Source organism: Lemur catta, chromosome 3, assembly GCF_020740605.2.
Source record: "Lemur catta isolate mLemCat1 chromosome 3, mLemCat1.pri, whole genome shotgun sequence".
Taxonomy (NCBI): domain Eukaryota; kingdom Metazoa; phylum Chordata; class Mammalia; order Primates; family Lemuridae; genus Lemur; species Lemur catta.
The window spans coordinates 21,245,469-21,268,369 of NC_059130.1; the positions used below are offsets into that span (position 1 = coordinate 21,245,469).

Genomic DNA, 22,901 nt, shown 5'->3' on the forward strand with positions numbered 1-22,901 from the left:
AAGGTATTAAACAATGGCTTGTATAGCTATAATAATAAAGCAAAATAGACATTAGAGCAAAAAACAAATGCTAGAATAAAAAGTCATTGCATAATATTAAATGGTTAAATTTACCATAAAGATATAATAATTCTAAAGTTATAAGTATCTAAAATCATATCCTCAAAATATATGAAGAAAAATCTGATAGAACTATAAAAAGACAAATTTATTTCACAAATAAAGAAATAAAGATTAAATTATAAGGAACAGCACTGAAGAGACTATTCTGTCCTTTTAGGAAATTTAAACGTACTTCTACTGAGTAAATTGATATAGTAAATTAAACAAATCTGTAAGGATATAGAATAGGGATTGGCAGAGTTTGGCCTGTATGTCAAATAAGGCTTGCTATCTATTTTGTACATTCTGTGAAGTAATAATTCTTTTTACATTTCTAAAAAGCTAAAAAAAAAATAACATTTTATGATACATGAAAATTATATGAAATTCAAATTTTAGTGTACATAAAGTTTTACTGAAATACAACAGAGCTAAGCTTAATTATGCATTGATGTTAGCTACTTTTATGTTCCAATGGCAGAGTTGAGCAATTGTGGTAGAGACCATGTGGCCCAGCAGAGTCTAAAATATTTACTATGTTGCCCTTTATAGAAAAGTTTGCTGAACTTGGACAGAGATCTGGACAACACGACTAACAAGTTTCACTGAATAAATTTAAGATGACACTGTACCAAATAACGACAAGATATGTGTTTTTTTCAAGTACAGAACTTTTAAAAAACTTGACCATATATGAGGCTATAAATCATATTTCAACAAATTTTTGAACAATTAGTTAAAAATCAACTATAAATACAAACTAGAAATACTTCATAGGTTTGGAAATCTAGGAACAAGTTTAAATGACTCAAAGGTCAAAGAAAAAGTTATAATGGAAATTAGATAATATTTAAAATTGAAAAATAATAAAAATACTAAATATTCCTTGTAATATGGGAGAAGCACTTTTGGAACAGCAAGTAAGAACCAGAGAAAATCCACTCTATAAAAACAGTGAGAACATTGAAAAAAATGACCAGAATCAACTGTCTCAGAATTTTGGAAATTTAACCGAAGAATTGCAACAATCTGAGGAACGATTCAAGAAAAATGGCTGAATCTCAGTAAGAAGAGCTGCTTTATGGTGTTACAAGTTTTAAAATTTTTTTTTGATGAGATATTATTTATGAAGGTTCATTCCAGGGATGGAATATTATCCTGTGATAAAAAGAAATGAGTTATGAAGCCATAAAAAGATACGAAGGAATCTTAAATGTATATTACTAAGTGAAAGGAGCTGGTCTAAAAATGCTACATACTTTATAATTCTAACTATATGACATTCCAGGAAAGGCAGAACTGCAGAGACAGTAAAAAGGTCAGTGGTTGCCAGGAGTTCAGAGAGGGGAGGGTGTGTGTGGTTCATGAGGGAGAGAAGGAGGGTGAATAGATAAAGTACAGACATTTTTAGGGTGGTGAAATTATTCTGTATGATACATAAGATACTTTGACATTTTTAGGGTGGTGAAATTATTCTGTATGATACATAAGATACTTTAGATTCATTATAATGTGCATTTGGTAAAACTCATAGGATGTATAACACCAAGAGTTGTACACTCTATGTAAAACTATGGACTTTAGTTAATAATAATATATCATGATTGGTTGATCAATTGTAACAAATGTACCACAGTAAAGCAAGATGTTAATAATAGGGGAAACTGTGAGTGGGGAATAGACATAGCGTATGGGAACTCAATTGTAAAGATGAGTGTATTATCTTGGGAGGAAGGGCTGTGAAGAAATCTGGGACACACCCTGCTAGAAGCTCTTTGACAAGTGGCTATGCAAACTAGTCTCATATCAAGTCCTCTTGTGTCAACACAAGAGGGAACCTTTGAGCCAGGAAGTTTTGGAAAGCTGTAGGGGTACTTTCATTTACCTCTCCAACAAGGAACCTCTGCTACTCCTGAAGGAAAATCTGTTTTACTAAATTTTGAGTAAGCAAAAAAGGAATTCAGTTTGCCTCCATACGAAATTACTAGGTACTGTGGAGAGATGTGTGAAATTGACAAAAAATGATTAAATCTTGGTTTTGGATCATTAAAGACATATGGGAAATTGAGAAAAATTTGTAAGGTGTGAGAGGTAGTGTAATTTAGGGTGCCCAAGCTCAAATCCCAGCTCCACTACTTGTTAGCTGAGAGATCTCAAGGAAGTTACTTAACCTCTCTGTGTTTTGATTTCTTAATATGTAAACTGGAGATTACTAAAATATGTACCTCACAGAGGATTAGCTGATTTAATATTTAAAATATTCAGAATGGTTCCTGATACACAAATACATATCTCTTATATATGAAGATCTCTTAAAAATTAATCTGATAATGATAACCGTACAATAGTAAACTAAGAAAAGATTTCCATAGAAAATCCACAAAAGGAAAGAAAACCCAGTAAACATCTTTAAATGTTTAACCTCACTGGTAACCCAAGAAATTCAAATTAACATAATGATAAGATATATTATCTACCAAATTGAATAAGATTAAAAGAATGATAAAAAGCATTGGTGAGGGTATGAGGAAGTAGACATTTTCATGCTGTGCTAGTGATAGGGGTGTAAATCAGAAATACCGGTCAGGACAGTGATCTTGTAATTTAGCTTATGACACACACCATTCATTGCTTACCCAACTGTTATCCACCTTCTTTTTCCCCTAATAGTAGTGCTCTTCTCCTGAGAAACAGGTCAAAAATGCCAGATAACTGTTTTCCCAGCCTTGATCACCAGCGAGTTCTAATCAATGAGATATGAGGTTTGCTGGGGGATAAGGGATCTGGAAATATTTTCCTCCTTGATAAAAAGAGACATTTGAAGAAAGCTGTTGTATTTGCCCTCTCTCCTATCTGCTTTGGAAGTTACTGTACGAGGACCTCATGCCTAGAGCTGATATACCTTCTTGCAACTATGAGGAAAAGATCAAGAGAATCAAGAGATGCCTGTTCAGAATCTTGACTTCATCGATCTCCTCGACCAGCCCTAAAACAGCAGTCCAGATACTACAGCTAATGTTGTGTAGGAATATATAATGACATAGGAAAATGTTCATGATCTATTACTAAGAGAAAAAAAGCAATTTATGAAATAGTGTGTAATTCTGTGACTGCAATGAAAATTCATTAATATGTATATATATATGAATATATCTGAATATATTCATAGAAAAGGTAAGAGGTATAATCATAATGACATTGAACACTTATTAAGCACCTGAAGACTTTATTAAATCCATTATAATTCTAGAGGCTTCAACTGTTACCTTTCTTTGTGATGACAGTTTCAGACGGTGCTGTTTCTGATTTTTGCTGAGAAGTTGAGTCCATCAAATCTCCATTGTGAGGGCTTGCTGGCACTTCAGGAGGCGGATAAATAAGACCTGAATCGGGACTGCTGCTCACAGCACCATCTGCAAAGAGAATCTGAAGGAAAAACAAAAGTTTCCAGCATTCTCAGGAGCAAGGAGGAGGCTGGTTAACAGAAAACACTGTGTCAAACTGGAATAGCTTCAAAATAATCCAAAGAAGAAATGCTGTTTGCAGACCTCCAGACTTAGCATCACAAGGCAGATTATAGAAGGGTAGATTGGAGCTCAGAGACAATTAGCTTCATAACCAGCACAATAATGTTATGTTATATTTTCTACTTACCTTCTGTTTCTTTTTGTTTCCTGTCTTCTCTTAGGTGGATTTGAATTTTATTTTTTCCCATTCTTTACCCTTCCCCTAGGCAATTGGGAAATTATATACTCTATTTCAATTTTTCTGATTACATTTAAAATCTTATCATATATTGAAATGTAGAGTTTCTATTAATATCTACCTAATGTGTATAGGGTCTCTAGGTACTACAGATACAGCTCTCTGGTATTAGCATTTATACACTCCCAGTCAACATGACAAGGACCACCATCAGTTTGCTAATGAGAAGTCAAATGTCCATCTGGTTCTTATTCTTTTATAAGTAACTGGTTTTCTTCAGGAAGCTTTTGGGATTGTTTATCTTTACAGTCCTAAAATTGCATGAAGACATACTGAGATATTTTAAAGTTACTTGGTATTAGTCCTGATTGGCACTTGGTTGCCCTCTTTAACCTGAAGTTTGTTTTTTTTTTTAAACTCTGGGAAAATTTCTTACGTTATGCCTTTGATTATTTCCCTCTTTCATTCTTACTATGTTCTTCTTCTGGAAATTCTATAATATAGATCCCTTTTCCATATTTCAATTTTTCTCTCACTCATTATCCACCCTCTCCCACCCCTTGATTTTTCACAGTTATTTTTAGTTTCTAAGAACTCTTGATTTTTTTCTTTATAAATTTTAAAAAATTTTATTTTATGGACCATTGACCTCTCAAGTCTCTGCCTATATTACTTTTATTCACTTTTAAAATTTTTTAGGTACTTATTTTTATTTTGAGGTGCTATTTCTTTAATATATTGAATTGTGTTCTTTACTTTCATGGGATTGGCCTCTCTCCAAGGTTGATGATTCTTAGGTGCATGGTCCTATTTCTCACTGAGAATCCCTTTTTACTTCTTGGTGATGCAATGTCTGGTTATGGGAGCTCTTCTTCTGCAATTTTTGTGAGGGATGGAGCAGGGCATATGGCTTCTGTTTTTTTTATGGTTTCTGGTTCCCATCCCCAGGGAGTAGTTAGTTACCTAGGGATTACCATCATTCTGAGTTTCTGAGCCCAGAGCTCCTGTGTAAAATGTCTGTGTTAGAACTCCCACTTTGATTTTTAATTTTGCTGCAGGTTTTTCTCTTGTATATGTTTTAAACCTTGCTCTTTTTTTTCCCATCAGTCTGATCCCATCTGACTTGCATTTTTCAGGAATTCTCCAAATCTTATAATGTATTATGATGATTGATATATTTTGTTATCTTCCAGTACTATTATGAATTTATTATTTAACTATTTTTTTCTATATTTTAAAATACCTTGAGAGGGAGAGGAGGAAAACACTGTGTTCAGTCTGTAATCTTAGATCATGCATAGAAATGACAAGTTTACTTTTATCCTGCTTTTCATAGACAGTGTTTTTTCTCTAACTATACTATTCATTTGTCATTTTGAATTATACTATTCTTTGTTTGCCATTCTTTTTTCAAGTGAGTTGCTCCTCTTCCCTGCTACAGTACTGTTCCTTACCCATAGCGTGATTGTCTTTTACTTGGCAGTAGGAAAGAGTAAATTATCTAAAATATTCTTTTACCTGTGTGGATCCATCCAACATGTATTTGACAACGGTGCCTTGACTGGTGATAACTCTCGAAGCCTCCTGCTCCACTGGTGGCATCACCGTTTTATAGAACTCATAGTGCTTCACCCTCTGGGGGTAGCTCTGACGGACTATGATGTCCCAGGTGGGTTCCTCATCTGCTACATATTGACCTTAAAAAAAAAAAAAAAGAATAAAGCTTTACTGTGAACTGGGAAATGCTGTGGGGATGGAATTTTATCATCTTGCCTAATTATTTTCTTTCTTTTGTCTATGTCTGAATAACTGGGCAGTTTCCATGTCATGAGAGGTGGCCCAGAATACCGGTTCTTTGCTGACCTTGTTACATTCAAATGTAGTGAACAAGGTCATCTTATAACACACAGCAGGTACCTTTTCCATGTGTAAGTGATTCTCTCTAAGGAAGTCCAGGATATCTCAGGGACAAATTATGAAGGAAGCAGAGTTTTGCTGCCTTAGGTATTCCCCCCTCCCCTGCACCCCTCTTCCTCCACTTCTTTGAGTAAACCCTCAGCCCTGGATACACAATGCTGCTGTGATGTTGCCTGGTTGCTCAGAGTCCTGGGGGAAGTCACTCATTCAGACTTGCCCTAGTTAACATAACCCCCTCAACCAAATCCAGATCTCTCTCAGTGTTTTGCTGTTAGCTAGCAATCAAGGAGAAAAGCACCTAATAAGCTCCTTCAAAAAGAAAGCACTGTTGTGGAGAAATTCTGGCACACCCTGTCTACTCAGTATTTGCTGATTGAATAATTTCCTCTTAATTTATAACATGGTTTATTGGGGCCAAAAAAACCTTAACACAAAGGAATTGGCATTTTAAGGACCATATCAGGTTGATAGGAAAATGTTTTGCAATGAGGACCCTTCATGACACCACTTAAATCACAGAAGTAATAATAATGATAAAATAATAAACATTTATTGAGAGATTTCTATTGCTAAATGCTTTATGTATGTATCTCATTCAGTCCACCTCAACAACTTTTTAGACACTTTCATTTTCCAGGGTTTTCAGATGGAGGCTTGCAAAGGTTATAATTTTTCTAAGGTCACATGGTCAGCAAGGGGCCGAGCTGGCATTTGAATCATTTTCTTATACTGTAAAAACAACCACTACTACCACAACCAAACACACACACACACACACACACACACACACACACACACACACAACCCAAAAAACCAACCACTAACATTTGAATAATATGCTCTAGGTTAAAAAGTATTTTCCCAATTAATTACAAAGTCACCCAGGAAAGGACTCAAGTCTAAGCTCTTTCTTCTTATGCCATGGTAACCTTCTCTCCCTATGTTTAAGACTGACCCTGTGAATGTATTGTTACTTTTGTATTTGTGTTGTAATTATGTTCAAACTTGAATTAGAATATTTATCATATATAGAAGACTTTAAACATATGATGCATTCTAGGCAAAGTTATTAGTAACTACATTGTCTACCTTGACAGAAGAAGGAAAATATCAGGGTAGACAATGAAACTAATAGAAAAGACAAGGGTGAAAGAGGTATTAAGCCAGGGTTTGATAATAGGATCAAGAAAACAGGCAAACAAAGAAATACAACCTTGAACCTAAAACATCTCTCTCAGTACACTCATAGCATCTTAGACTTTGGAAGACACTTAGTGAGCATCTAGCACAGTGGGTCCCATCCTAGAAAACCTGAACCTCTGGGGATCCTCGGGAATAGAATAGAGGTCCCATGTTCTATTCTTAATAATTCAGAAAGCCTACTGAAGAGCAAAATTAGGACAAGTAGATTAACTACAACATTTAGTTTCTATTTTTTTTTTTGGATGGCAAGTAACTAAAATATCAATTTAGTTTTAAAAGGCATAGTCTTTTTCTTTGATAGATACACTTTCAAATGTGGTGTACTAAAGACGATATTAGGTTGTGAAAAAAATAAAAATCCACTGATATAATCTAACATTTATTGGATAAGAAAACATGGTCCAGAGGTAGTAAGTAACTTAAAAGGGCCATATTGTTAGTTCATGCCAGGGCTAGCTTTAGAACTGAAGTTCTAGTTCAGTGCTTCCCTTGTGGCATCTCCTACTTCTACTGCAACAGTGGGTCTCCATTTCAATGATATTCAAATTCAATCACCAATGTAGATGCCCCATCTGGTTAATTAAAGAGGATCTACTTGTACTTATTTGTTCAGCTGGATAGTTAAGGAGCCATGTACAGAACCAGCAGAGATAATAGTCTATAAAATTATATAATGACACATGGAAATGAAGACTGGATTTCTCAATCCATTTGTTTTAGTTATTTGATTTCATTTTTTCCATCTATTTTTTTTGTTTGTACATATTCGAGGGTATGAGTACAATTTTGTTACATTTGTATATTGCACTGTGGTTAAGTCAAGGCCTTTGGTACATACATCACTGAAGCAACACATGTTGTACCCACCAAGCAAGCTCCCATCATCCACCCCCTACCCCCGTCCCCTTCTTAATTCATTTGACCTGCACTTATCTCTATCTACTTTGTGTCCACTGTCCTTCGTTTTCTTCAGAGCAGCCAAGTACTGTACCAGTGGCTCTCTATAGAGGCAGGAGTGCAGTGCCACACAAGAGTTGTTAAGAGCATTGGCTTTGCCATAATTGGACCGAGAACAGCTTTTCAGCTCTGCCACTTGGAGGTTGAGTAACCCTGGGAAAGTTACTAAACCATGTGAAGCCTCAATTTCTTCATTTTGTAAAATGGAATTCTTAGCACCTAGCTCATAATATTTGTATTTTGTAAGTGCTCAAAATTTGAAAATAGCCTATTGTTCATTATCAACAAGAAGTATGTTTAACTGGTAAGAAAATACACAATTTTCAATGATGATTTAACTGTTTTGAATATGAATTTTTTCCCTCTGCTCCCACATTCCACCCCAGCTAGCACTCACCTGTAGGCTCTTGCCCAATGAAAGTCAATAGGAGCCCACTGGGGCAAGACACATTTAGGCTTTGGAAGGTGGGAACATAAAAGTCCTCTTGTAAAACAGGCTCTGGTTCTACTTCTTCCTATAAATAATTTAGCATGTGAATAATTACTTATAATTTTCTAAATGAGCTATTACTTATTTTGACTAAGTAAGGACTTGCTGAGTGCTTAGGGATGTGACTTATGCAGAGCTAGGAGTACCTTGCAATAGAACCTGCAAGGATTCATGAGTCTCTGCCTTTGTGCAGTTTATATTCTACTAGTACAATGGCACACAGATGGGTGAGAACACTAAATGATAGTACCAAATAGCTGGCGTATCTTTTCTTAGAAAAGGGAGATATAAAAGCTAATAGGAATAATTGGGAAAGGTGTGGTGGAGGAATTGGGGCTTAAAGTAGACCTTGAAAAATGCCTCAGTTTGAATGTGTAGGTGTTAAGGATAGTGCTATGATCCGAATGTTGGTGTTTCCTGTAAAATTCATATGTTGGAAACTAATACCCAATGTGATAGTATTAGGAGGTGGGCCCTTAGGGAAATAGGTAAGTCATGAGGGCTCTGTCCTCATGAATGGGATTAGTGCTCTTATGGAAGAATTTGCAGGGAGAGCCCTTGCCCCTTCTGCCACTGAGGACACATGGAAGGCACCATGTCTATGAGGAATAGGCTCTCATCAGGCATTGAATCTGCTCATATCTTGACCCTAGACTTCACATCCCCTAGAACTGTGAGCAATAAAATTTCTACTGTTTGTAAATCACCCAGTCTACAGTATTTTGTTGTAGCAGCCCAAACAGACTAAGACAGGCAGAGTATGTGGTAGACCATCTTCCTCACTGCCTTTTTTGGTATAATTCTTACAGTTTGGGTGTTAGAGATATTATGCTTTAGAATATTTGTCCTTATTTTTCTATAATAAGCATACATTGTTTTCATAGCAAGTAAAAGCAATAAAAGAAAAGACAACCAAAAGTTATAAATTAATTTATAAATTAACGAGGATTTGGATGTGTTTACTTTAAAATCCTAATTAATTTTATGTCAGCTATGCCTGAATCCCTTGTTTAGTTATATGTGCTCAATAACAAAAGTTATTTGGTAACTTTCAAATAATTCTAACTAATAATCATTTCAGTTTTTCCAATTGGTTCTCTTTTATTAGCCATCCAAATCATTCCAACTGATATTCCACTATTGGATCTTTAGTTTATTCTACCTGGTCTTCTACTGTTGATCATTTAGGTTGTTCTACATTTTCTTTGTCACTAACAGAGGAAACAATGTGAATATTTAGCTAAAAATGAATTAAAAACACAAGTTAAAAATTAAGAGGAAAAGCTTATAAAATTCTGTAAAATGAACAAAAATGCCCAGATTTGCAAATCTGCTAGGTTGAATCTAGCATTACATACAAAACTGGTAATCATCCCTCATCCTTCCATTATCATCAATTTTAAAAAATGTTCAATGAACTGATTAGTTTTCTATCAAGTTGATTTTGGCCAAATTAATTTTAAATGAATTACAAAAGTAGCCTGGCATGAGATAGCTCATCTAGTATAACTACGTAAATAAGGTACAGAAGTGAAGTAACATTTAAACCCCATAACTTTTAAAGGGCCAGAGTCTGAAATCCAGGTTCTTGAGCACTTTTTAACATATTTTTTCTTAACAAGTTAGTATCTGTACATTGTACTTTTAGTAGTAAATACCAAGAGTCAAGATTTGCCAGTAGTTTCCTTGTTGCTCCTCTTTTAGAGCCCTCTTTTTTCTTTTTAACCCTGATACAAAGAATCAATCCAACAGAATCCTCTTTTGATCTGTGTTCTATTAGGAAGATGTTTAGGGTCAAAGTGTGTGTGTGTGTATATGTGTGTGTGTGAGACATTGCCTATGATGAAAGGTTGGGGATAGAAGGTGGACTACTCTGACTGGAGGTGTGGGCTGTCTTAGTCTTTCTGGATTCTTAGCACATCAATATCCACCAAGTGGAATCGTTTCCATTGTTTAGTCACAGATCTTTATCTTCCAACTGTTGTTTATCTTATTGGAGCTAAATGAAGTATTAGAAATAAGGAATGGTAGGAACTTGATCAACCAAAAGCAAAGAAAACCTAAGCACCAGGGTGGGCAAAAAGGTTGAACCAGGTTTTTCTGAGCTGAGAGTGAATGACCTGAGACAATTTGTGTATGACAACATGTCTCTTGGAGTGGGAATCCAGTTTTTACGTGCAAATCCTTCTTGTCCATTCTGGTTGAAATGACAAGGAATGTTAATGCATCTGCACAATAAAATGTATGCACTATAACGTTATTGACATAAGCAATGGTTTAAAAAAACATTAACACTGAGGCAGAAACAGAATTTGGGAATCTACAGTAAGTTTTGTTTACCTTTTTCTCTTCTTCTTTTGGTTGCTCCTCTTCTTTAAGGGATTCTTTGGGTTTTTCTTTGCCTTTTGTTTTCCCTTTAGGTTTGCTTTGTGGAACATTCACTATAACAGGAACCACTGTTGGAGTGAGTGCTGAAGGGATATTCAACATTGTTTCTAAAGCAGGATCTTTATCTTCTATAAACACAAAAAGGGAAAACCAAGTATATTCAGCATTCATATTTGATATACTTGTTAAGTAACATTTACATCTCAAAAATTTATACAAGTTGACAGCAGTTTTTTACCTTGCTAAATATTATTAGTTGAATAGATTTCAAGGATAACGTAGTTGATTAGGAAATCAGGATTGTAGTTAGAAAATTTGAGGTACTTAATACTTTCATGTGCTTTATTGAGTCATTTCACATGTTCCTGACTTCCATCTACATTGTAAACTCCTTAATGATAGGGAAATAATCATCTCTTCATTTATTTGAGAAATATTTGAGAAGACCTTATACGTAAAATGTTTTGAGCAGTGGAAAATAATGAAAATATATGTAAAAGTTCTTATGGAGTCAAAATAGTCTAAATAAGATCTGCACTCAAATAACTCAATATAAGGACATTAAATAAGAATAGTAAATGATACAAATAAAAAAATCCAGAAAAAAATAGATTATTTCTGGCTAAGATGATAAAAGGAGTTTTTTAAAATATAAGATCAATTTTCTTCTGTGTTTTAAAGGATTGTCAGAATTCTAAAAGGAAAGCTGATGTGAGGATGATTATGTGGGGAGCTCTAGAGAATCCCATATGTCTTGAATTTTATTTTCTTCTGGGTTCTAGAAAACCATGACCTGAATCTCTGATCTCTCTGGTCAATTTTTCCTTCAGTCTCATTTACTGGCTCTTTCTCTTTTGTCAATTCTTTAAACATTTTTAGGTCCCAGGGTTTATTATGTTCTCAACCCTGGGTGTCCATAATAATTACTCATGGAATCTAAAAAAAAAATGCTCAGGTGCCACCTTGATCTACTGAATCCCTCATTGGAAATGAGGACCAGCCATTTACATTAGTGAAACACTACATATGATTGTGACGCACAGACAGGGTTGAGCACCTTTATTTTATACACACACACACATATATTAGATCTGGATGATCTCATTTACTACTGGGGTTCCAATTGTCATCTGCATGCTGCTGACTCCAAAATTTACATCTCAAGGCATGACTTTCCTTCTCAATTCCAGATAAATATTTCCAACTGCTTTTAGGCAACTTCTGGTTGTGGTACTAGACATTTCTAACTCAATTTAGTCTTCCTTTCCAAGCAGATTGACCCTCTTATATTCTCAATCTCAGTTAATGCCATGACCAGTCATGCACTCTGTTTCCCAAGTTAGACATTGAGACCATTTTCTCCTTTTGACTCATCCTATACACCCAGCCAGTCACCAAGCCTTTGGAACTTTCTCCCAAATCATGCCTGTCCTATCTATTCCCATAACCTAAACTCAGTGCCCCATTATTGCTTGCTGGGTCTTCTGCAGCAGTTTCCTAACTGATATCATGGCACCTCTAACACCACCACTTCCATGTACTTTCCAAACTATCACTAAAATTATGTTCCTAAAATAAGATGTGATCATGTCACTTCCCTTACTTAAAGGACCCTGCCACTCACTGCCCATTGTAGGGCACGTACACTCTTCACAGTCACATCCTCACCTACTTCCATTCCAACCACACTAAGGTTTCACCTTTATGTAAAGATGCCGTGTTTTACACAATTGTGTATTTATACAGATGATTCTTACTTTCTAGAATTCCCTTTCCTTGTTTCTGTGTCTGGATAGTACCCATTCATTTCTAAAGTCTTATCTCAAATGCTACAGTTTCTCTCTGAAGTATTTTCTGACTGTCCCCAGTACTTCATTTATATATAATTTCTAGCACTGTGACAATTATTGCTCTATTTACATGTTTTTCTTTCTCATTAGATAGTGAGTTCTTTGAATAGATGTACCATGGTTTTATTCAACTTAGTGGCTCAGTGCCAGCAAGTTGCCAGGCTCATAGGAGGTGCAGTATATAAATAAGGGAATGACAACCAGTTTCAGGCATCTGGAAACTCGTCCCTCCCATCCCCATCCATTTACTCAGTAATATTCAGTAAATATTTGTTGTCTACCTACTACTATGTACCATGAATTGGATAGCCAATGATGGAGGAGACAGACAAGGGAAGTATAATTTAGTGGGTAGTTTAGATTAGGAAGTCCTCAGGTACAATGCTGTGTGTTAAGTCTGTGGTGGGGGAACAACAGAATGCCACAGGAACCCAGAAGAAGGACATCTACGGCCAAATGCCACAGTACAATCTACTGTGGCTATACTGAGCAGTTCACTTTTCCATAAATGGGAAAGCCGTTCCTTGCTCTTACTTGACTAAGCTTTTACACACACTATTCCTGGTATCTAGAATTCCCTTCCTTCAATTTTTTGCCTAGGCCATTTCCACTCACCTCCAAAGACCTAGTTCATATGCTACTGCCACTTGCTCTGGGAAGCATTTCTTTGAAAATGTAACCTCTAAGCTGGGGCCTGAAGGATGGGAGGAAGTTTAATTGTTGAAAGTGATGGCCTGGTGGCAGGAGAAAGTGTCCTGAGCAGTGGCACAGCATGAACAAATGGGTACACGTAAGAGAAAGCATAGTTTGTTTAAGGGACTAAAAGGCACGAAAAGAATAGGCAGGAAGGCATAATACCGTAAGGGAAAATAGATCAGGTTGGTTGTCATGCAGAGTTGGGTAAGGAATTACATAAAATTGAGCTTGGGGCTTTATTAAGGTTCTTGAATTCTAGGTATATTCAGTAGGCCATCTGAATGGCAGTAGGAAGCAAGAAGGAAATATTCCTCTGAGCAAGAAGAAATGAAGCAGTGTTCAAAGATTTGGTTTGGTTTATGTTTTTGTTGATTTAATAGCCATATTAACCATTTTTTGGTCCAAAAGGATACTAAACTATGCTTAGCTGTGTTACTTATCATCTACCCTACAAACATTTTCTAATGTAGTACTTATAATCTGAAATTAGGAGCATCATTTTTTAATATAATGATTACATATAACTAAAGGATTAAATTGATAATAAGGAAATCACTTAGGAAATAGGACCAACAGAGTTGATAGAGTGGGGTAAAAATATCTTAATATAAAATAACGACAACCTATATTCAGAAGAAGTAGGGAATTTTTAATGACTCTGTGGTGATAATAGATTTTCATACATAATTTGTTAGGCAACAAATGATTTCTCTAAGTGCTGGTTTAAAAACAAATCAAATACAAAGTTAAAATACAAAATCCCAAATGGAGTAAAAATACTCTCAAATCTAATGGATTCACTAACTCACTAGAGTACTAGGCTACTTGACACAAGGTAAGAAACAAGATTATGATGATCCATGAGAACCTTGTCTTTGAGAAAAAGAAATTATATAATAAGGCAGATAACTGGATCACCATGATCTTTTTGAGGTTGTATGGTATAGGGATTATCTTTGATTTTGTGATGCTTTTTTAAAAATACCTTGCGGTTTGATCCCTCTAAAATGGATGGAACCCACAGATTTCCTAATTTGGTTCTTGGTACAGTGACATACTATTTTGTGGTTTGTAAGGAAATAACTTCCAGTTGAATAATTTGTTTATTTAGAGTGAGGGAGAGAAATATGTCCAGTGAATGGCTCCTTTAAGACTGATGTCTGGAAGCACACTATATGATTCCACAGTCACAGGATTCAAAAAAATATTATTCTAGAGAAAACCAAAAGGATTCCTTGGCAGATCATGCTTCTTTGGCACTAACTAAAAGGCTTATTTTTATGAGCTAGCTAACAAAGATGACTGGAATAAATATATATATATATATATGTATGTATATATCCTATACATGTGACCTTACATGTAAATGTGATTATATAAATCATAAATGCTATCTAAAATGCCAAAGCATTGTTTGCTACATATGAAAGATTTATATATACTTGTATACCCACATATATACGCAAACACATATATGTACACACATACACATATACCTCATATTCCTACCCTGCAGGAAAAGCTATGAGGGCCATTAAATCAGAACATGTTAGTTGACAAGTGAGAAGATTGTGGATGGGCAGGGGCAGGGACCCCTGGCCACAGGGCACACTTATCCTTTTTGTTGTGTTATTTCACCTGGCGCCATTCCACTTGATCCATAGTAACTTATTGAGAGGCAGATTCCATTTTCTAAGGTGGCAGAAAAAGATCCAAACTTGCTGACAGCTTTATTCTTTGCATATGATACTTCTAAAAGACAAAATAAAATCAAGGACATTTCCATTTTATTCAAGAGAAATATAAGCTAAGCTCAGAGGGGAGGCTGGAAATGGAGGGCTTAAATGGTGCACCACAATCAACTTAAAATTAATTGTTTCAGTTCCAACAATGCACTCAGGGCTGTTAGAGGTAGGGTGGAGTTACAAAGATGAGAACATGAGACTCTTGTTCTTTTGTTTTAAGGGCTTTAGGTTGAAATGGAGAGAGGAAATAAACTGATTGATAGCCTAGCCAAATGCACCAAATGCAGATTATTTATCTGGTAGATTATCTACATGACTTTTTTTTTTCATTATAGTACATGTAATTGTCACTCCTTACTGATGTCCCAGAAACCACACCTCCTGTCCCTTCCTACATGACTTTTTAAATTAAAACCATCAGTTCAATCTCAATTTCCCCACATTTTAAAACATACTCTTAAATCCTCATATTTAAAATTCCTTACATTTTAAAACACATTTTATAATTATTTCAGACAGACGAGATCGGGCACGTTCAGGGTGGTATGGCTTTAGACCAACACCTAAGTGCACATTTGGGAGTAACACCAATTGAGTGTCGGGCAGATGTGGGGGGGGGAGGACATGGGTGTATACCTACATAATGAGTGCGATGTGCACTGTCTGGGGAATGGACACGATTGAAGCTCTGACTCGGGGTGGTGGGGGGCATGGGCAATATACATAACCTAAACTTTTGTACCCCCATAATATGCTGAAATAAAAAATATCTTAAATAAAAAAATTATTTCAGTCAAACATAATTTTAAAACAAAATCTGTTAAAACTTACATTCTTAAGGTATACATGAAGAATTTGTGAATTTTCTGTTCTGTCGTTTTATACTCAGTTTACCATTTCCTCTATTATCATACAAAAAGATGAGACAATATTTATTTAAAATATCCTAACCTACAAAGAGATAATTTCTAGACTGGGAAATTCAAATGACCAATGGAACAAAAGGTAACGCTTCAAGGAAATGAAAAGACAAGCCAAGGACCAGGAGAAAGTATTTTCAAAAGATGTATATAATAAAGGACTATTATTCAAAATATACAAAGAACTATTAAAACTCAACAATAAGAAAACAACCCTATTAAAACATAGGCAAAAGACATCAACAGACACCTCACCAAAGAAGATATACAGATGGCAAATAAGCATATGAAAAGATGCTCAACATCATATGTTACCAGGGAAATGCAAATTAAAACAAGATACAACTAGGCAGCTATTAGAATGAAGAAAATCCCAAACATCAAATGCTGACAAGGATGTAGAGCAACAGGAACTTTCATTCATTGCTGGTGGAAATGCAAAATGGTACAGCCACTTTGGAAGACAGTTTGGCAGATTCTTACAGAACTAATATACTCTTACTGTATGTTCCCACAATCATAATGCTTGGTATTTACCCAAGGAGTTAAAAACTTATGTCCACACAAAAATCTGTACATGGGTGTTTATTCGTAATTGACAAAATCTGGAAGCAGCCAAGGTGTCCTTAAGTAGATGAATGGAAAAGTAAACTGTGGTACATCTAGACAATGGAATATTATTCAGTGCTACAATGGAATATACTATCAAGCCATGAGAAGACATGGAGGAAGCAAATGCATACCACTAAGTGAAAGAAGCCAGTCTGAAAATGCCATATACCGTATGATTCCAATTATATGAGGAGAGGGCAAAGCTATGGATGCAGTAAAAAGATCAGTGGTTTCCAGGAGTTGGGAGGAGGGAGGGATGAATAGGCCGAGCACAGAGGATTTTTAGGGCAGTGAAACTACTCTGTATGGTACTATAATGGTGGATAGGTGTCACTATACATCTGTCCAAATTCAGACTATACAACACCAGGGAGAACTCTAATATAAACTATGGACTTGGGATAATAATGATGTGTCAATATAGGTTCATCAGTGTGACAAATGTACCACTCTGGTGCGGGAATGTTGATAATGGGGGAGGCTATGCAGGTGTTGGGGCAGACAGTATATGGGAAATCTCTGTAACTTCTACTCAACTTTGCTGTGAACCTAAAACTGCTCTAAAAATTAAAGTCTACAAAAAAAGATAATGTTTATTGTCAATCAGGGTGCAGGGAAATAGGCACCTTAATGCACTATTAATAAGAGGGTGTATTGGTAGATACTTGAGGGAAAGCATTTTGAAACAAGCCATCTAAGAAAGCTGAGTGGACAGAGATAGGAATAATAGTCAGAAAACAAGAACAACAACAAAACAGAATACATGCTTAGCAAATTATAAATTATGAAAGAGTTGCATAATGCTTGAAGATTTTTTTTAAAGCACATAAGGATATTTTAAAAAGCACTTCTCTAGAATTTAAAAACATGCTTCCCCAATCAAATCATTCAGTATTTACTAGGTGAATGGAAAGATGGGATGACCATTTTAAGATTTGAAGGAGTTTCTTGGAAAATCAGGTCAAAAACAGTATCTTAAAACCCAGAGCAAACATTTAAACAGAAGGATGGCATGAAAAAGGCGTAAGAAATTTGGATGATAAATTTATTCAAATTGTAGGTTTTACAGAAGGAAAAAAAGGAACAAATGAAGGTCAGTAAAAATTAAATTAACAACCAGAGAAAAATTCCCTGAGCTAAAGCTGGAGCTTGATTTTCAGATTATAAGGGCTCATCAAATTCTAATCCAGAGATTATAAAACAGGGCGATAGCAACTAAGAATTGTAAAGAGAAAATGACCACAACTTAAGGATCCTATATCCAGCTAAGATATCATTCAAGACATCCAAAGATATATAAACATTGAGAAGGCATGCTATCATGTGCCCCGTCTGAGGAGAAAACTTAATAAAACTAAACAACCAATAAATTAACCAGAACAGAAACCTTTATAAAATGGGAAAGAAGAAAGCAAGCAGTGGTTGGTAATGCTCATTTCTCTCTATCTCCCCATCTTTCTTCCTGTTAATATGTTGTAGATCCATCTAGATACGGGTTCTGTGAACATTTTCTGAAAAAGGGCCAGATAGTAAATATGTTAGGTTTTGTAGGCCACATAGAGTCTTTATCACACATTCTTCTTTGTTTTTTTTTTAACAGCCCTTTACAAATGTAAAAACTGGTCTTAGCTCGTGGGTCATATAAAAACAGATTATAGGTCAAATTTGGGTCAAAGTTTGCAGACTCCAGAGACAATTAAAGCTAAAATGAAAAAAGATAATCTGGAAATGGAAGGTTTAATATTAAGGCTAAAAATTGGTTATTATCTATGCAAAAGGAAATAATTAAATTATTGCATATAAATATTAATATATATATGAACATAAATATATGGATATTTATTTATAAATAAATATGTAAATATAAGTATAAATATGTTTATTTTAGCAGAAATTACCTAAATATAGAAAAGTATGAAAATTATTAGATAAATTATGATATATATACACACACTAATGAAAAATTATTAAATCATTAACAAATCTTGCTTTCAAAGAATATTTAATGAATAAGAAAATGCTCATGATGATAAAGAAAGAAAGAAATACACTATGAACAGTGGTTATCACTGGAGTGGTAGTATTATAGGCAACTATTATCTTCTTTAAATATTTCTAAATTTCCCAATTTTTACTAATAATCCATAGTTTTTATATTCCCTATAACAAAGAAAAGTAATTTTAAAATTTCTGTGCTAAGTTCTTGGGTACATTCACACTTAAATATTGTGTTCTTATCTTGGATTTGGAAAATGTCACCATAACTAAATTTATAAGTGAGGTTTAGTTATTGATCTTATCACTAATTTGAGTTGAACACATTTTATTAACTCATATCCTTTTGCAGGTATAATCCACACCACATTGGATAAGAAACAATTTATTTCCCTATGTGATGTTTCCTGCAGGTGTTAAATGGTGTTATTAGGAAGTTTTGTGGAGTTTAATCAATGGGTGTCCACTTATAGCTCTCATCTCCAAGCAGGTAATGATGCTTGTAGCCAAGTTTATGGTTTTTCCTTTGTCTTTGCAACCTACAGAGAGAACCAAGTGATAGAGCATAGGAAGAAACACTATCATTTGCAGTGAATATTGGAAAGAAGCTAAAGTTTCAGTATGAATCAATTAATGAGGACCTGCATCTTAGGGACTACAGTTGGTATAAGTGCATAAACCAAAATTAAGGACAGAATGAACATCACAAATTCAGTGTTACTACGTAAAAGTGAATAACCTGGCTAGACTCTGTATGACAACTGAGATTAAGAGCTGGGTTCCTAGAGGGAGAAAACCAAGTAAGCAGTCCACTGCACATGGGCTATGTATTTCATAAACAATACTTTACATTACAGAACGGCAGAATACCTCAGTTACCATCTGGAAGAATTCTGTGTGCTTAGTGGAAGGGATCCATGTGTGTTTATGTCAGGTGAGTGGGCTTGGCACATTGCTGAAATATTAACCTCCACTGCCACAAAGACGCAGCGGCTCACCTGTTTCAAGATTTTGTTCCTCATCTCTTTGCTCTTTCTCTTCTTCTGAATAATAATCCTCTTCTTCCTTTTCCTTTTTTATAATTTCCTTAGGGTCTTTTAAATGAATTATAAAATTGTGCTTGTCCTTTGTCACTTTCACTTTGATAAAAGTTGAGCCTGAGGAAGAACCATAGGCTAAAAGATGGGCTGATTATGATGCTACATTAAGCTCCTCAACAAGATGTTTAAATAATGCAGCATTTAATTTAAACCAGGGAGGGGAAATACCTAGGGATGTCAGCATTTCTGTAAAAGGAGGCGTAAAGGAATAAAGTAATGATAGAATTCCAGGAATAAATGGTAGGTGGACCAAAGAGATATTTGCAGGCCTTCTAGTAACTTTTCAAACCAAATTACAGAAGAGAAAATAAATTGTCTGAGGCAATGCATACCTATAATCAACTTTATGATTCATCAGTTGAGAAAATTAATGAGTTAATTATTAATTAATGTGTTAATTTTTATAAAAATTATATGTTAGTTATAGTAGTTATTATTATTATAACTATGGTAACCATAAGAAGTTTTTCAACAATCCATTTTCTTTTTCAGTGTTCTGACTCATTTTTCTTCTACTCTATGTGTTTCTTTTCTTTTAAATACAGCCTTTTCTTTTCAACTCTGATTGAGCTATCAACTCTCAAAATTGATAAGCTTGGATAAAAATACTGTATTTACTATGAACCATCTGAAACATAGATGCATTGTATGCATATATAAATCTTAATAAGAGCTAAAATAACTACATATTGGCAGCAGGCCCCCAAAGTCTGTGCTCCAAAGCCCAAACCAGAAAAATGCTATAAACTCACAGTATGTGCTTGGTTTCTGAGATAACAGTCTGTGTTGCAATTAATATTATTAATTAAATGTTTGGTCATTGCAGTTACTATACTATTTACCAATCATATGGAAGTATTTTAATATTTTAACAACTGGAATGGTATATTATTGTGTACCAGCTAAACTCCAGGCTGGCTTATGCCTTGCAAAGACATTTATAATAGAATGATATACAGTCTGAAAATGCTGAACGTGGTGCATAAATGAATTTCAGTAGACACATCAACACTCTCACCTATCACACTCAGGAGTACAAGTTGCCATAATTATCTGAAATGCATTAATATCTCTCAAGCCATTAACTAGCTACTTTCAAAATGTACCTTTTTCAAATATCGTCTTTTCAACTTCAATCTGCCCTCCATCAGACGGATACAGATAGTAATTTGTCCCTGAGATTTGGATGGGTATATTTCCCATATTATATCCTCGAAACTAGAAGAGAAAACGTCATCCTTTGAATGTGGAAATGCAATTGACTAAAATCAACTTATCAGTGTTAGCCAGTTAAAGTTGCCATAGCTCAATTTCTGCTAAATGATATGTCTGTTGCTTTGCAGACTCAGAGGTCAGTGTCTAGATTGCTTTTAGAATCTTCCATGGTGTTACAGTGACAGGCCAAGTTAAAGGAGGTCTATGATTTTAAACTCTGTTCACTGGAACATTCTCATAATCTGGTCCAAATCAAATCACTGTATTATTGTCAAGGCAGTTTGAAAAGAAATCAAGTTCTCATTCACTGGCTATAAATTTTCTGTTTAAAGCTAACTGATATAGTGAGGAGTGTTGACACTACATTTTAGGAGGTCATATGGAAAAGACATTCTTTACTGTGTTGCTAACAGAGTTCCATGTGATTCCCAATGCATGCTAAAACTTGGGAACAATTGGTTTAGAGAAGTAGCTACAAAGGACAGGGGCTATTACATTTCTTTCCATTTTCTCCCATTAGGTTTCGTCGTCGTAATAGCCACAGCCACCTGAGGGAGAATTTGCAAAGGAAGGTTTTACAAAAGCATAGGCACCGGAAGCATGGGTGCCTACAGAGAGACAAGCAGTCCCATCATCTGAGACAGTTAAAGCTACCCTTTGTGTGAGTGTTGACTTATTACAGTTGCTTATTTACATATACCTAATTGAATGCTTTTGTGTCAATATTCCGTCTTTATTGCCCTTAGTAACCTAGCTTCATGGCACTCAGGTGTTCTTATCTTGGTGATTGACTACAAAGAAGGTTCTAGATATCAGAGAGTGAGATACAGGTTTGAGCTCATTGATACCAGAAGAACCCACCAGGGCCTTCTGTGGTGGTAGAGAAGACAAGAGAATCTTAAGTTTCCACAGAGCCCATGTTTTCCCAAAACAATTAGGAATAGCCCAAAGAAACTTTTTAGAGAATTGATTTTACCGGGTAAACTATCTCAGGTTCTGGTTGTTGGTAGGACTCCTCTATTACTTCTGGGATATTTATTTGTTCTTCTTTAGATTTCTCCTTTAATGAAGCCTTTTTCTTCAAAACTCTACTATCTTCTTTCTCTGCCTTATCCTTGCCTTTCTTTTTGCTGGCTTCTTTATTCTTCTTTTCTGCTTTCTTTTCTTCCCTTAATCGTTCTTCTTCTGCTAATCGATCTTGCTCTTCTTTCCATGCCTATAAACACATTTAAAAAATTTAATAGGATTTTGAAACAAATCAAATATGTATTCCATTCAGGTTTATTTTGGAGAATAATTAAGTCATCCTTGATTCTCTCTTTCTCTCACCCAACTTCTGTCTACTAAATCCTGTCAGTTCTCCCCAGAGAATTCACTTCAGCTTCTTCTCGCACAGCTTCTGTTGCAATTTCATTAGTTTAAGTCTCTGCTATCTTTGCCTGGACCACTGCGGTAGCCTCTTAGCTGGCCTCTCAGTCTCCTATCCTTCTCCACATGAGTCCAATTCCTAGTTTAGGTCCTAAGATGGTTTATCAACAATGTGGTAGACTAGATGTTCAGAGAAACATTCCTGGCACAAAATATTTCAAAAATCATAGATAAAATGGATAAAGTGATGGTGGGTAAGTCTCTCCTGAGCACTTCTAACCACAAGTTAGGAAGCCTGTCTTCACATAGATTTGTGGCTAAAATTCACTTTGCCTTAAATTTTTATTTTAAAAAAGTTATAAGTTGATACGAGCTCACAAATGAAAATCACAAAACATGAGGAGATAAGCCACTTTGAGCAAGAACCTGAAGAAACAAACTGTGAAATTGTATCTGTAAAGGCTATAGATATTATAATTACCAAATGGAGAATATAAAAAGTATTTAACATGCTTAAATAAATAAAAGGAAGTATCAAAAGTGCAAGTAATAAAGAAGAGAGTATAAAAATGGCAAGGTGAGTTTGAAAGACCTCTTGAAACTGGAATAGAACTTTTGAAAAGGCAGAAGAGATGGAA

General features: G+C 35.1%; 1 protein-coding gene across 1 annotated transcript in view; it reads right to left on the reverse strand.

Annotated features, from left to right (window-relative positions):
• SPAG17 (sperm associated antigen 17) overlaps nucleotides 1–22,901 on the reverse strand; it is a 238,307-nt gene that overhangs the window by 61,320 nt on the left and 154,086 nt on the right. The window contains exons 21-28 of the mRNA XM_045546928.1: nucleotides 21,872–22,111; nucleotides 20,787–20,898; nucleotides 19,579–19,737; nucleotides 14,947–15,060; nucleotides 10,715–10,890; nucleotides 8,282–8,399; nucleotides 5,326–5,504; nucleotides 3,369–3,528 (exon numbers count right to left, since the gene is read on the reverse strand). Coding sequence (XP_045402884.1) covers nucleotides 3,369–3,528; nucleotides 5,326–5,504; nucleotides 8,282–8,399; nucleotides 10,715–10,890; nucleotides 14,947–15,060; nucleotides 19,579–19,737; nucleotides 20,787–20,898; nucleotides 21,872–22,111 — 1,258 coding nt within the window. The remainder of the gene's footprint in view (nucleotides 1–3,368; nucleotides 3,529–5,325; nucleotides 5,505–8,281; nucleotides 8,400–10,714; nucleotides 10,891–14,946; nucleotides 15,061–19,578; nucleotides 19,738–20,786; nucleotides 20,899–21,871; nucleotides 22,112–22,901) is intronic.